Source organism: Ranitomeya variabilis, chromosome 3 (assembly GCF_051348905.1).
Source record: "Ranitomeya variabilis isolate aRanVar5 chromosome 3, aRanVar5.hap1, whole genome shotgun sequence".
NCBI classification, from domain to species: Eukaryota; Metazoa; Chordata; class Amphibia; order Anura; family Dendrobatidae; genus Ranitomeya; species Ranitomeya variabilis.
The window spans coordinates 661,551,440-661,565,753 of record NC_135234.1 but is presented as its reverse complement, the minus strand read 5'-3'; the positions used below and the strand labels follow the sequence as shown (position 1 = coordinate 661,565,753).

Here is a 14,314-nt window from a genome sequence, read left to right as displayed (position 1 = left end):
TCGCTGTGATAGAACCTACCACAGCGATCAAAATGTACTTGTAAGGAATCTGCCGGCTGGCAGATTCGGCGGGCGCACTGAGCATGTGCCCGCCATTTTCCAAGATGGCGGCGCCCAGCGAGGAGACGTACGGACACCGGGAGGATCGGTAAGTATGAAGGGGTGGTGGGGGGGTGGATTGGAGCACAGGGGGGGTGATCGGACCACAGGGGGGGTTTATTCAAACAAGGAGGGAGCGGGCAGGAGGACGGGGGAGCCGGCAGGCGGACGGAGGGGACCGGACCCCATAACGGAGCACTGGGGGGGCGATCGGTGGGTGTGGGGGGGGACATATTAGGTTTTCCAGCCATGGCCGATGTTATTGCAGCATCGGCCATGGCTGGATTGTAATATTTCACCAGTTTTTTAGGTGAAATATTACAAATCGCTCTGATTGGCAGTTTCACTTTCAACAGCCAATCAGAGCGATCGTAGCCACGGGGGGGTGAAGCCACCCCCCCTGGGCTGAAGCACCACTCCCCCTGTCTCTGCAGATCGGGTAAAATGGGAGTTAACCCCTTTACCCGATCTGCAGGGACGCGATCCCTCCATGACGCATACGCTGCGTCATAGGTCGGGAAGGCACAGACTTTCATGACGCAGCGTATGCGTCAAAGGTTGGGAAGGGGTTAAGCATGGGGGGTGTGGATCAATCATGCTTTGGGGTTGTGTTGCAGCCAATTGCACTGGGAACATTTCATGAGTAGAGTGGAGAATGGATTCAATGAAATTTCAACAAAATCTTGATGCAAACATCTGTAAAAAATCTGAAGTTGAAAAGAGGATGGCTTCTACAAATGGATAATGATCCTAAACACACTTCAAAATCCACAGTAGACTACCTCAAAAAGTGCAAGATGAAGGTATTACAATGGCCCTTACTGTGCCCTGATCTGAAAATCATTGAAAATTTATGGCTAGACCTCAAAATATCAGTGCATGCGAAACAACAGAACTGGAAGAATGGCTGGCTACAAAAATCATTTACAAGCTATAATACTTTCAAAAGGGGGTGTTACTAGTTATGTAGGAGGCCCAATCTTTTGCATCTGCCCATATTCCATTTTGTAATTTATAAAATGTTATGTTTTTTCCCTAAATAACAAAGGAAATGTGTCATCATTAACTTTAGGCCTTTTAGAGGTAAATTCATCTTCAATTTAAAACCACGTTACTATAAATCACAAGGCGCTAGACACGTGTGCCCAGATCAGCAGCAGGCAAACCAGTCAGTGGGGTGTATATGACTGTCAGCAAAAAATATATATTGTAAAAGGTTGCCGCGCTGAACGGCACTCACAGCTTGAAGTATCGTCCTGTGTACAGAATGGCCACTTGTCTGGCGATGTCCTCATTCACAGTCCAAAGATCCTTGGCAATGGGAGCGTCCTTCCTGAGGTAGCAATCCCCCGAAAAACAACCCGATGCCGTGTATCAGCGTTAGCCACGGCCGCTGGCGCCGCTGGCAGCGTAGCGAGGTGAACGGGGGGCGTGGTAAGATGGTGACGTCACCTGTCCGAAAATGACGGACGTGTGCAGGGGCCAAACCCGACGCGTTTCGAGGGCAACGTCCTTCTTTCTCAAGGTCTGGCGCCTGCACTGCCGCTGTTCTTATATATCTGCCCACGCTCCTGCAACCTCATGATTTGGCAGTGAGTGACACCTTTCGCCAGTTGCTGTCTACTTGACCTGGCCCATTATGAGCAATCAAATGCTGCTTAGCAATGCCAAACTATGGGTACCCGAGAATCTAATGGCTACAACTAATAAGTGATATTAATAAAACACAATCTTTATTTAGTTTATAAATAAAAACAAGAATAATAAGTAATAGTAAAAAACATTATAAAAAACATTATAAAAAAGCATTCTAAAAGAGCAGAAAGCTCACTCTAAACTGCACATGTATATAGACATGCGCAGACTCAGAATGAGCCTCTGAACAGCTGCAAAATACAAATGGTGCCATGATGCCACTTGTAGATTATTGGCAATGAGTATTATTCGCCGTTTATAAAAATTATCAGAGTATATATAAAATCAGTAAAATTGTGCACAACTTTATGAGACAACTGTGGCCTCTCCGTTATCTCAAAGCCTACTCTACCAGCACAAAAAGCTTTAAAATATTTCAAGAGGACGCAAGAACATACTTTATATCAATACCAAAAGACCTTACAGAGCATACAGCTCAATCTCCTGATTCAATCCTTTGGGGGCCAAAGTGTCGAATGTGTCTAAAGTGGCATCATCTTATTATTCTTGTTTTTATTTATAAACTAAATAAAGATTGTGTTTTATTAATATCACTTATTAGTTGTAGCCATTAGATTCTCGGGTACCCATAGTTTGGCATTGCTAAGCAGCATTTGATTGCTCATAATGGGCCAGGTCAAGTAGACAGCAACTGGCGAAAGGAGTCACTCACTGCCAAATCATGAGGTTGCAGGAGCGTGGGCAGATATATAAGAACAGCGGCAGTGCAGGCGCCAGACCTTGAGAAAGAGGGACGTTGCCCTTGAAACGCGTCGGGTTTGGCCCCTGCACACGTCCGTCATTTTCGGACAGGTGACGTCACCATCTTACCACGCCCCCCGTTCACCTCGCTACGCTGCCAGCGGTGCCATCGGCCGTGGCTAACGCTGATACACGGCGTCGGGTTGTTTTTCGGGGGATTGCTACCTCAGGGAGGACGCTCCCATTGCCAAGGATCTTTGGACTGTGAATGAGGACATCGCCAGACAAGTGGCCATTCTGTACACAGGACGATACTTCAAGCTGTGAGTGCCGTTCAGCGCAGCAACCTTTTACAATATATAATCTTCAATTTACTGAAATGTTCACAATGACTGTAATTTTGACCAGGGGTGCCCAAAATTTTATATTCCACTGTAGGTGTAGTAGGAGTGTTATGTTGGTAGGCATAGCAGGAAGGGAGTGGTGATAGTTTTAGAAGGAGAGTGTGGTGGTTGGTTTAACAGGAGGGTTGTGGTGGTAATCATATTAGGAGAGTTGAGGTGGTAGGCATAGCAGTAGTGGTTTAATGGTAGGTTTAGTAGGAGGAGCTGGATGGTAGATTTAGCAGTAGGGTCATGTTGGTAGGCGTAGCAGGAGGGACATGGTGGTAGGTCCACCAGGGGGGCGTGGTGGTAGGTTTAAAAGGATGGTCATGGTTGTAGGCTATAGCAGGATTGGCGTGGTAGTAGAGGAGCTGGAGGGCGTGTTGGTAGGTTTAGCAGGAGGGACTAGATTTTAGGTTTAGCAGGAGGTGTGTGGTGCTAGGCGTAGCAGGAGGGCTATAGTAGTAGGTGTAGTGTTGCAGGAGGGTCTTGATGGTAGGTTTAGCAGGAAGGGTATGGTGGAAGGCATAGCAGGAGGGCGTGGTGATATGTTTAGCTCAAGGGGCATAGTGGTAGGATTAGCAGGAGGGACTTGGTGGTAGGTTTACAAGGAGGTGCTTGTCTGTAGATTTAGCAGAAGGGCTTGGTGGTAGTTTAGCGGGAGGAGATTGGTGGTAAGTTTATTATTAAGGGAGTGGTGGTAGGTTTAGCAGGAGGGTTGGGGTGATGGGCTTAGCAGGAGGACCGTGATGGTAGGATAAGCAGGAGGGCCATGGTCAATCACAATCTGACAGATTCATTATATTTTATGCCAGAAAGTTACATACACCATAGCAGAAATCTATTCCAGTTGAAGGTTGGGGTAGATCTCTCATCTGGGGCATGGATAGCTGCAAGATGTATGACATTCAATAAGTGGTGTGCTCCTCTTAATGAATTTGACAATTTTTACCTCAGCTAACTTTAGATCAAAATTGACATATGAAATGCTAGATTTGAATTTTTCCACCCATAAACTATGTATCTAATTTTTCATTATTTCCGCTTTGTTTTATACAGTACGTGCAATATAAGAGACATTAACTTTAGGTTTTGTAAGACGTTTAACATGAGGTTCCTCCATATGAGCTAAAGCACAGGGCCATATTGAATGTATTCAATAAATATTCCAGAAATGTACAGTTACCTTAAGGGTATGTGCACACGTCAGGATTTCTTGCAGAAATTTCCTGAAGAAAACCGGAAATTTTCTGCAAGAAATCCGCATTTTTTTTTTTGCGTTTTTTTCCCCCGTTTTTTTCGCGTTTTTTTTTAGCATTTTGCAAGCGTAATTAGCTTGCAGAATGCTAAAGTTTTCCAAGCAATCTGTAGCATTGCTTGGAAAACTGAATGACAGGTTGGTCACACTTGTCAAACATAGTGTTTGACAAGTGTGACCAACTTTTTACTATAGATGCAGCCTATGCAGCATCAATAGTAAAAGATAGAATGTTTAAAAATAATTAAAAAAATGGTTATACTCACCTGCAGACAGCCGATCTCCTCAGCGGCGTCCGTTCCTATAGATGGTGTGTGTGTGCAGGACCTTCGATGACGTCGGGGTCACGTGAGCGGTCACATGAGCGGTCACGCGACCAATCACAAGACAGCGACGTCATCGCAGGTCCTTCACACACACCATCTATAGGAACGGAAGCGGCAGCATGCACCGCTGAGAGGCGGGAAGACTCCGGGGGCCATCGAAGGTGAGTATATGACTATTTTTTATTTTAATTCTTTTTTTTTTTACCAATTATATGGTGCCCAGTCCGTGGAGGAGAGTCCCCTCTCCTCCACCCTGAGTACCAACCGCACATGATCTGCTTACTTCCCGTATGGTGGGCATAGCCACATGAGGAAAGTAAGCAGATCAATGCATTCCTAGGTGTGCGGAATCCCCGCAATTCCGCAAATTTAATGAACATGTTGCTTTTTTTTCCGCGTTGCGATTTGTTCGCGGAAAAAAATGCAACATTTGCACAAGAAATGCGGAATACACCGAAAATAATGGGAGGCATATGTAAGCGTTTTTTTCACGTTTTTTTCCACGTTTTTATCACGTTTTTATAGCGAAAAAACACGAAAAATACTGAACGTGTGCACATGGCCTAAAGGGGTCTCAATAAAAGTGCATTGAGAGAAGCAGAATCTGGGTGGTGTCAGATTGTAGATATGTAAATTGCATACCTGTCCTGAATGCTGCTGCCAGGATCATATTCCTCGCCAACCGTTACACCGATGCCTCTACCTTGTGCCAGTCATTACACTGGCTACCCATCCAATCCAGAATCCAGTACAAAACTACTACCCTCATCCACAAAGCACTCCATGGCTCAGCACCACCCTACATCTCCTCTCTGGTCTCAGTCTACCAACCTACCCGTGCCCTCCGCTCTGCTAATGACCTCAGGTTAGCATCCTCAATAATCAGAACCTCCCACTCCCGTCTCCAAGACTTTACACGTGCGGCGCCGATTCTTTGGAATGCACTACCTAGGTTAATACAATTAATCCCCAATCCCCACAGTTTTAAGCGTGCACTAAAAACTCATTTGTTCAGATTGGCCTACCGCCTCAACGCATTAACCTAATTATCCCTGTGTGGCCTATTAATAAAAAACAACAACATAATCACGTTCCTCCATCATGTTCTCATACACTTTATGCAGTTAATAGCCTCTGTGTCTGTACTGTTACATACTTAGGCAGTTAACTGGTTCATGCAGCTTTACATGAACACCCGAGCCTTACACTATGGCTGGTCCAAATAACTAAAGCAAATGTTACCATCCACCTCTTGTGTCTCCCCTTTTCCTCATAGATTGTAAGCTTGCGAGCAGCAGGGCCCTCATTCCTCCTGGTATCTGTTTTGAACTGTGATTTCTGTTATGCTGTAATGTCTGTTGTCTGTATAAGTCCCCTCTATAAGTTGTAAAGCGCTGCGGAATATGTTGGCGCTATATAAATAAAATTATTATTATTATTATTATTACCTGCGGTCACTTGAATGCCAACTCACATTGGAAATGGCTGGGGATCCTGACAGCATATGCAATGCACCCTGTCATCATTCAGAAGTCTGCAGTTATATAAATTGACTGCAGACTTTTGTGGCAAGCCTTGATAACCTTTTTAAATGTATATTTGTTTTGACTCATTGCCTTCTGAATTTAGTTTTTTTTGTTTTACATGTTATTTTTTTTTTTCATTGCAGACTCTAACTGTCTTGGGTGCTATATAGATAAAGAAGTTGCTGCAGGATGAAAAGATGGCAGCTCCGCTTAATGCACCACCCGGCCCCGATAGCTTCAAATTATTTACCCGTGAATCATTGGCTGCCATTGAAAAGCGCATAGCCGAGGAGAAGAAGAAAAAGCCACCAAAGCCGGACAGTAGTCACAGAGACGATGATGAAGACAATAAACCAACACCAAACACTGACCTGGAAGCAGGCAAAAGTATACCGTTTATCTATGGCGATGTTCCTGGGAAACTTATTGCTGTGCCAATCGAAGACTTAGACCCTTTTTATTTAAACAAGAAAGTGAGTCCAAGAGAAATAATTCAATGGAATTACAGATTTTTGTGGTGGAGATGCTTTCAATTAATGTGTCAGTGAGATTGGGGATGGGCCATGCTGGTTTTTGTTTTTCAGTTGTTTCATTGCAACCATGCTGGATTTATGGAAAGTAATTAGTCTACCGAAACAGGGTTATGTTCAAGATTTCACCACCGGCAGGGCTTTGATTTATTGGTTTGGGTGTATTTGTGACAAATTTGATAATTTATATCTGTACTGTAGATGATACATTTTTTAGATCTTGTTTGCGTTTAGATGACACTTTTAGGTAATCCCGGATTCTTAGGTCAGCCATAAGCATTAGATGTCCAGTGGCTGGTCGATTCTTCAGTTGATTGTTTGGTTGACAGCCATCTCAGCCGACTCTCCCATACTCAAGAGCACTTGCTCAGCCGAGTGCTCCTGAGATCTCTATGAGAAAGCCTCCGTTGGGCTGGCGGCTTATCTTCAGGAAAGCAATGCGGTCAGCAGTCCGAAATTAGACATGCGCGATCAACATCTCTTTTGACCTTCAGTCAGCTGGCACCCCTACACACATTAGACTGTTGGCCAATTTCATCGATATCTGGTTCGGCCGACATTAGTCTAAAGTGTTTGGGACAGTTACTGGGCAAATCTTAGACATCGACACTCATTTATACTAATATGTGAAATGCATGCAGCTCTGATAGTAGTGATAAAAATACAAAATGTGAGATTTCAGATAAATATGCTTGGATACTACATATAAGTATATATGCCATAGCTTTGCATATGCTTAGTAGCTGTAGCTACTCAATAAGATGTGAGTCAACCAGTCCCAACCTGGAGCTGCTGAAACTTCTTGGTCCTGAGTTTCTAGCCAATATATGAGTTATGATCTTGTATTATGGTCTTAAAATAATTTCTGGAAGATGTGGGTCACCAAGTCCTTCAATGTGTAGTTGTGTTGGCTGTTTTCATGTATTACGAACTCACTATTCCAGTTGATACCACAGTTGTACTAACATTGCATTTATACATTGGCTGTAGGACGCCTTCCGTATTACGTAAAAGTCACAATAATAGACCTATCTTGATTACAGTTTAGAAACCTATGCGTTAAAGGGAACCTGTCACCCCCAAAATCGAAGGTGAGCTAAGGCCACTGTCATCCGGGGCTTATCTACAGCATTCTGGAATGCTATAGATAAGCCCCCGATGTATCCTGAAAGATGAGAAAAAGAGGTTAGATTGTAGTCACCCAGGGGCGGTCCCACTGCGGTTCTGGTCCAATGGGCGTCGCGGTCCGGTCCGGCGCCTCCCATCTTCTTACGATGACGTCCTCTTCTTGTCTTCACGCTGCGGTCAGAGAGGCCCGGCGCCTGCGCACTGCAGTACTTTGCTCTGCCCTTAACAGGAGCTACGTCGTGAAGACAAAGTACGCCTGCGCTGGAGCCGCAGCATGAAGACAAGAAGAGGACGTCATCCTATGAATATGGGAGGCCCCGGACCGGACCGCGACGCCCATCGGACCAGACCGCCCCCAGGTGAGTATAATCTAACCTCTTTTTCTCATCTTTCAGGATATATCGGGGGCTTATCTACAACATTCCAGAATGCTGTAGATATGCCCCTGATGCCGATGGGCTTACTGTAGCTCACCTTCGATTTTGGGGGTGACAGGTTCCCTTTAAGATTAGTTTAGGCTCGTAAAAAATAGCATTTAAAGCGTTTTTCATTGCGTTTTTTACAAGCTGTTTTTGTTTGTGATGTTTTCAAGTCATATAGAGAAGCATAGGGGAAAGTGACAAAATAAATCCATCCCCATCATATGTGGCATTTAAAGAAACATGCCATTGACCTTAAACATCACAAACCCAAATGTTTGGTATGTAGTATGTTTCGTATTTCACTATAGATTTTTTAGTAACATTTGACCAAAAACACTTGTTAAAAATGCCAGTAAAGTGGTATGAAAAATGCTGCAAAGCCTACTCTGACTTCACACACAGCATATTTTTGATTAACGCCAGGCTTCGTATTATGGTTTTCATGGCTGTTGTCCACTTTGTTGAGGCCAAAAATCCTGCTCCAAAAAGTTACAATAAAGTTTATGATAAAACTGAGAACTCAGTACATACAAGTGTGTTTGGGGCTCAGTAGTTTCTTTCCAAAAAAGGGAGCATGGTCTGGGTGTGATATTTATTCTGGAGTTTTTTTTATAAGCGTCTCTATACACTCATCTTTATACACTCATGCAGGGAGAGACCGGTCACTGGAGGAGAGGAAAAGCCACTGTGAAATGAGCTGCACGACTATTGCAACTTGGCCCCCCGTGGCTTTTAAAGTATATTTTTCTCTGAAGTGCCACAGCATCTCAAGAGTCAAAAATACCTGGCTGAGATCATACAGCCTGTGCCTGATACATGCTGCCTGTGGATCGTGCAGCCTGTATCAGCTGTCAGGCTCCCTTTAACCCTGAACCGGCATATAACTTACTGGTACGTCATATGCCGGCTCCCTAACTTTTATACGGGCTCGCAAGCCTAGCCCACATCTCTCCTGGCACCTGTACCATACCGTGCTTCCATTGACGTGCCTTTGACATGATCGCGAAACGCCGATGGGTTGTCATGACAGCCGGGGGTTTGCTGAAGACCCCTGTGCCTTTCATTCCGTTCCTCCTGTGAAAGCCATCATTTATCTGATGTTCATGGGAAATCATAATTAATTTTTTTCTATACATAGCAGCGCTATGTGTGGCACAAGCAATCAGACGAATGCAGATTCAAGCCCCCTCAGGGGACTATTGAATACATTAAAAAAAACTTTTAAAAATATGAAAAAAAAATAAAATAAAAGTTCAAATTAAAAATGCCCATTAAAAATAAAACAATTAAAAAATAATAAATGCACATATTTGGTATGGCTGTATTCATAAAAGTTCTATGTATTGAACCTGAACAGTAAAATTCAGCGTCCGTACCGAACACCTACTGTTCGGGCACAGCCACCGAACACGGACTTCATCAGGAGGTCCGTGTTACTGTTTGGGTTCAGCTGCCAGAACACCGGTGTTTGTCACGCTGTCATGTGCATGACAGCATGGCAAACACTGCTTCTGACTGGCGGTAAAATTATCCCCGCTGGTCAGAGAGGCGAGGTTCCCATGCTGTCAAAAGACAGCGTGAGCGCTCAGCTCTGATCGGAGGTATAAACTTTACCTCCGGTCACTGGTGTCAGCATATGGGACTACAGCTCTCATCATCCGATGCCTGCAGCCGCTAATAACAGTGAGAGCAGTAGCGGCTGATGGGTGTTTTCATTAGCTGGCTCCTGCGCTGTAAGTAAATAATAAAAAAAAAAGCCCGGCTTGGGTTCCCCTCTATTTTTGATAACCAGCCAGGCAAAACTCACAGCTGGGGACTGCAGCCATCAGCTGTCAGCTTCAACAAGGCTAGTTATCAAGAATAGAGGGGTCCCCACACCGTATTTTTTAATTATTTAAATAAATAGTTTAAAAAAAACGGTGTGAGGTTCCCCCCATTTTTGAATACCAGCCTTGCTAAAGCAGACAGCTGATGGCTGGTATTCTCAGGCTGGTAAGGGGCCATGGATATTGGCCCCCCAGCCTAAAAATAACAGCCCGCAGCTGCCCTGAAAAGGCACATGTGTTAGATGCGCCAATTCTCGCGCTTTGCCTGGCTTTTCCCACTTGTCCTGTTGGTGGCAAGTCGGTTTAATATTTGTGGGGTTGATGTCACCTTTGTATTGTCCATAAGACACCTATCCATTACTAATCCTATAGTTGTATTGTAAATAAAGACACAGCCAGAATAAAGTATTTTATTAGAAATAAAACAAAACACACTTTTACTTTTTTTATTTAAAAATAACAAACACAGTTTTAGGCCGGTTTCACACGTCAGTGGCTCCGGTACATGTAGTGACAGTTTTCTCACGTACCGGAGACACTGACAAAATGAATGGGTCTATGCACATGCCTGCGTGTTTTCACGGACCGAGTGTCTGTGTGCAAAACACGGAGACATGTCCGTTTTTCTCCGGCAGCACGGTCCGCAAAGCGTCCCACACACGTGCACATGGAGAACAGTGTGCACTCTCCTCCGTGTGCACATACCGCCGCAGGAGAAACAGCGCTACAGTTAAGCGCTGTCCCCTGCGTGTGGTGCTGAAGCCGGCATTCATCTCTTCTGTCGTGCTCGGCTGAAAGCAGCGCTTGCAGGAGAGAAGGGATGAAAGATCAAGGTTTTTTTGTTACAAATAAAGTTTGGGGTCACCTCCCGTGTCCCACCCATCCCCACCCCCCGCGCGCCCGCCCACTAGCAGAGAAATACTCACCCAGCTCCCGCGATGCCTCCTCTCAGCGCCGGCAGCTTGTCCTGTGTGAGCGGTCACGTGGTACCGCTCATTACAGTGATGAATATGCGGCTCCACCTCCCATAGGGGTGACCCCCAAACTTTATTTTTAACAAAAAAATATAAAAAAATGATTTTTCATCTCTTCTCTCCTGAGAGCGCTGCAGGGGACGAGATGAATGCCGCCTTCAGCACCACACGCTGGGGACAGCGCGTACTGTAGCGCTGTCTCTCCTGCACCGTCCGTGTGGTCCTCAGGCCGCACACAGCTGCCGCACGTGTGCCACACTGATGTGCCACGTGAGCACACGGACACGGATAACTCCGGTACCGGAATTATCTGGACGTGTGAGACTGGCCTTACTCACCAAATGCCCATTCCTCCCCCAAGCCAAACATCCAAGTGTCCTCCCGTCTCAAATCAAAATATAAAATAGATTAATCTGATTGGTAAACAGCGCAATAACAAAAGGAATTGAAACTCTAGAATTACGTTTTTTTTGTCCGTCACAACATTGCAATAAAATTCAATAAGAGGCAAGCAAAACATCGTAGCTAAACCAAAACGGTATCATTAAAAAGTCAGCTCAGTGTGCAAAACAATAAGCCATCAGAGAGCCTCATATCCTGAAAAATGAATACGCTGCTGGTCTTGAAAGATGGCGATAAAAGAAAGTTGTTTTTTTTTACAAATCCGAATTTCTGAATATTTTTTCACAAAAATATACAAGTTTGGTATCTGCGTAATTGTACTGACCTGGAGAAACATATTGCCAGGTCAGTGTTACCGTATAGTGAACATGGTAAATAAAAAAAACAAACAAAACAATTGTGAAATTGAAGTTGCAAGTTTTTAACTGCTGTCCAGTGCGAAAATGAAGAAAAAAAAACACACTGGAAAATGGACATGGCATGAAGGGGTTAAAAACCTGCCTTTCTACTTGCATTTTTTTCTAAAGATTCTATTCTGGCTTCTAAAAAATGACACAATATTTATGCATCACTTGCCAGCATTTTATTTTGTACTCATGTTTATTTGTTTTTTATTTTTATTTTCCTTCAGAGAAGTCTATAGGAAAACACATTGAAAAGGACACACTATTTTATGCGTCTTCCTTGTAGGATCCTAAGGATGTAGCATCCATCATATCTGGACACTGCACTTTTTGGTACAAAAAAAAAACCCTGAAAAGAGGCAGAAAATGCTACAAAAATTAAAGACCAAGATGGTGTTTTAGACTGTTAGGCAACACAAGCCCATTGGGAATTTAAATATGCAGCTAGCCTCCTCCCTATTAGGCTACGTTTCCACAATGAGTATTTGGTGCGTTTTATCCATTGCAGATATTCTTGTGCAAAAAAATTGCAGTGTATTGCAGTTCCAGCAAAGTGGATGGGATTTCTATAAATCTCATGTCCACTGCACCTTTTATTTACGCTGTGTAAACTGACCTATAGCACGTATTTGAAATCTGTAACATGTCAATTTCCTTAGCAGTAAATGTGTGTTTTATTTGCAGATTTTCCCCTTAGACTTGGATTACGGTACATGAGGAAAATCCACTGATGAAAAAAAACACGTGTTTTATTGCATTTCCACAGTGGAAACCCAATAATAAGCAAAGTAATCCGCCCAACTTTATCACTAACGTTGTCTCAAAGCAAAGTAACAGGAAGCTTCCAAAAGAGCGCTTATGGAAAGATTTGGACTTACTCCTAGTTATATCTTACAAATATTTTTTCAAAATACTGCTTTGTGAAATTGCTATAAGATGTACGGGACATATCCAGCAACGCTAGTGTGAAAGTAGCCTTACAGAGGCAATTACCTTCCTGTTGTACCCGGCATCGGTCAACGGAGCAGCAGTTTCTCTTCCTATTGACAAGTCGGGACTACTAGTGTCATGCTGATTGACAGCTGGCTTCCCCCAGTTAGGCAGTGGAGATCTGGCAGTCAATCAGCATGACACCAGTAGTCCCGACTTGTCAATAGGAAGAGAAACTGGCGCTCTGTTGATGTGACGTCAAAGGAAGTCTTTTTTTTTTTAAGTCTTGGATAGCCCCTTGAAGATGATAGTTTTGTTCACAAGAACCGAGTGCCCATGTAAAAAATCCCAGCATGCTCTATTCTCTTCCATATTTCAGATGACATTCTCCTACTCATGTGTATGGGGGTGCAAAGAAAATCAGATCGCATATAGAGAATCCGTATTGCATCAGATTTTTACAGATACATTTGCCATTGCCATCTAGGAAACTGTATTTAATCATGTACACTGTGAAATGTTGATGTATTATTACGGATGTCATTCCGATGTAGAAAATGGACACATGAATGGAATACAGATGACAATACAGATGAAAATCCTATGAGCTTTCTAGAAAATCTGACTATTTTTCATGTGTTTGTCTGAACTCGGCCTCAATCTGAATTCTTTGCTCTCTGTGAGGCAATGGCTTCCAGCAATAGTTTAGTGGAATCCACATGCATGATGTTTCCAAAAAACTAAGCTTAACAACTCTCAGTGGTTTTTCTGTTTCTCTTAGTGCTGCGCCGCATATTTATGGCACTGGCTTTTGTTAGTAGATTGCAGGTGTGGTTTCTGTTCAAGGGAACCTGTCAGCAGATTTTGCCGCTATAAGATGCAGCCACTGCCTTTCAGGGCTTATCTACAGCATTCTATAATGCTATATATAAATAGGGGACGTCAGTAAGTTACCATATACAACAACTCAATAACATGTATTAAACATAGGAGAAACAAGAGTCGGAAAAAATGGCTGAGAAGATACAAAAATATAAGACTATGTTTTATTTATAATCCATTAAAAAAATTCATCATATGCAATAATATATATTAGTGCAAACATAGGTGATAAGTGACTGCATACAAGGTGCATCTAATATGCCAGGAACCATTGGGCGGAACTTTAAGAAATATATTGTTGCGGTACTTTATAGTTAATTTGCATGTGCACAGTAGCAACTAGTTCCGATGTACAAAAAGCATAAATATCTCAGTAGTAAACCATCACTGAACCGGCAACATACCGTGTCCTGATTCCCGCAAAGTTCAACATACGTAAAGTGCTTAAACAGTATTAAACAGGGAATTATTTACCCATAAGTGTCTGTAACCGTCCGTCCAGGTCCTGGATATATACCCCGACGCGCGTTTCGCGTTAATATGTAACCGCTTCCTCAGGGGGCGTGGCTAATAAGGGATCAACGTCCATCTAATACAGTGACTCAATCCGGTCATGTGACGTGAAAACTAGTAACCGGTGCGCTAATGTGAGCCGCAGAGACACGTCGTCACTGAGTTCCAAGCCTCCCCTCCAGTAAGAGGTCCCCGTCACGTGAGCGGGCCAACGCCACGCCCACATCACGCAGCAGGGAACCATCACCAGAAGACAGGCAAGATTGAGATTATATATTATTTTTAGCACTTTATTTTTTCCTTTTTTGCGTATT

At 43.6% G+C, this 14,314-nt stretch overlaps 1 protein-coding gene across 5 annotated transcripts in view; it reads left to right on the top strand.

The window, feature by feature from the left end:
• SCN8A (sodium voltage-gated channel alpha subunit 8) overlaps window positions 1–14,314 on the top strand; it is a 346,005-nt gene that overhangs the window by 79,270 nt on the left and 252,421 nt on the right. For all 5 annotated transcript variants that reach the window (XM_077297856.1, XM_077297855.1, XM_077297858.1 and 2 more), the window contains exon 2: window positions 6,133–6,462. In XM_077297856.1, the coding sequence (XP_077153971.1) occupies window positions 6,187–6,462 (276 nt within the window). In that variant the 5' untranslated portion in view covers window positions 6,133–6,186. The remainder of the gene's footprint in view (window positions 1–6,132; window positions 6,463–14,314) is intronic.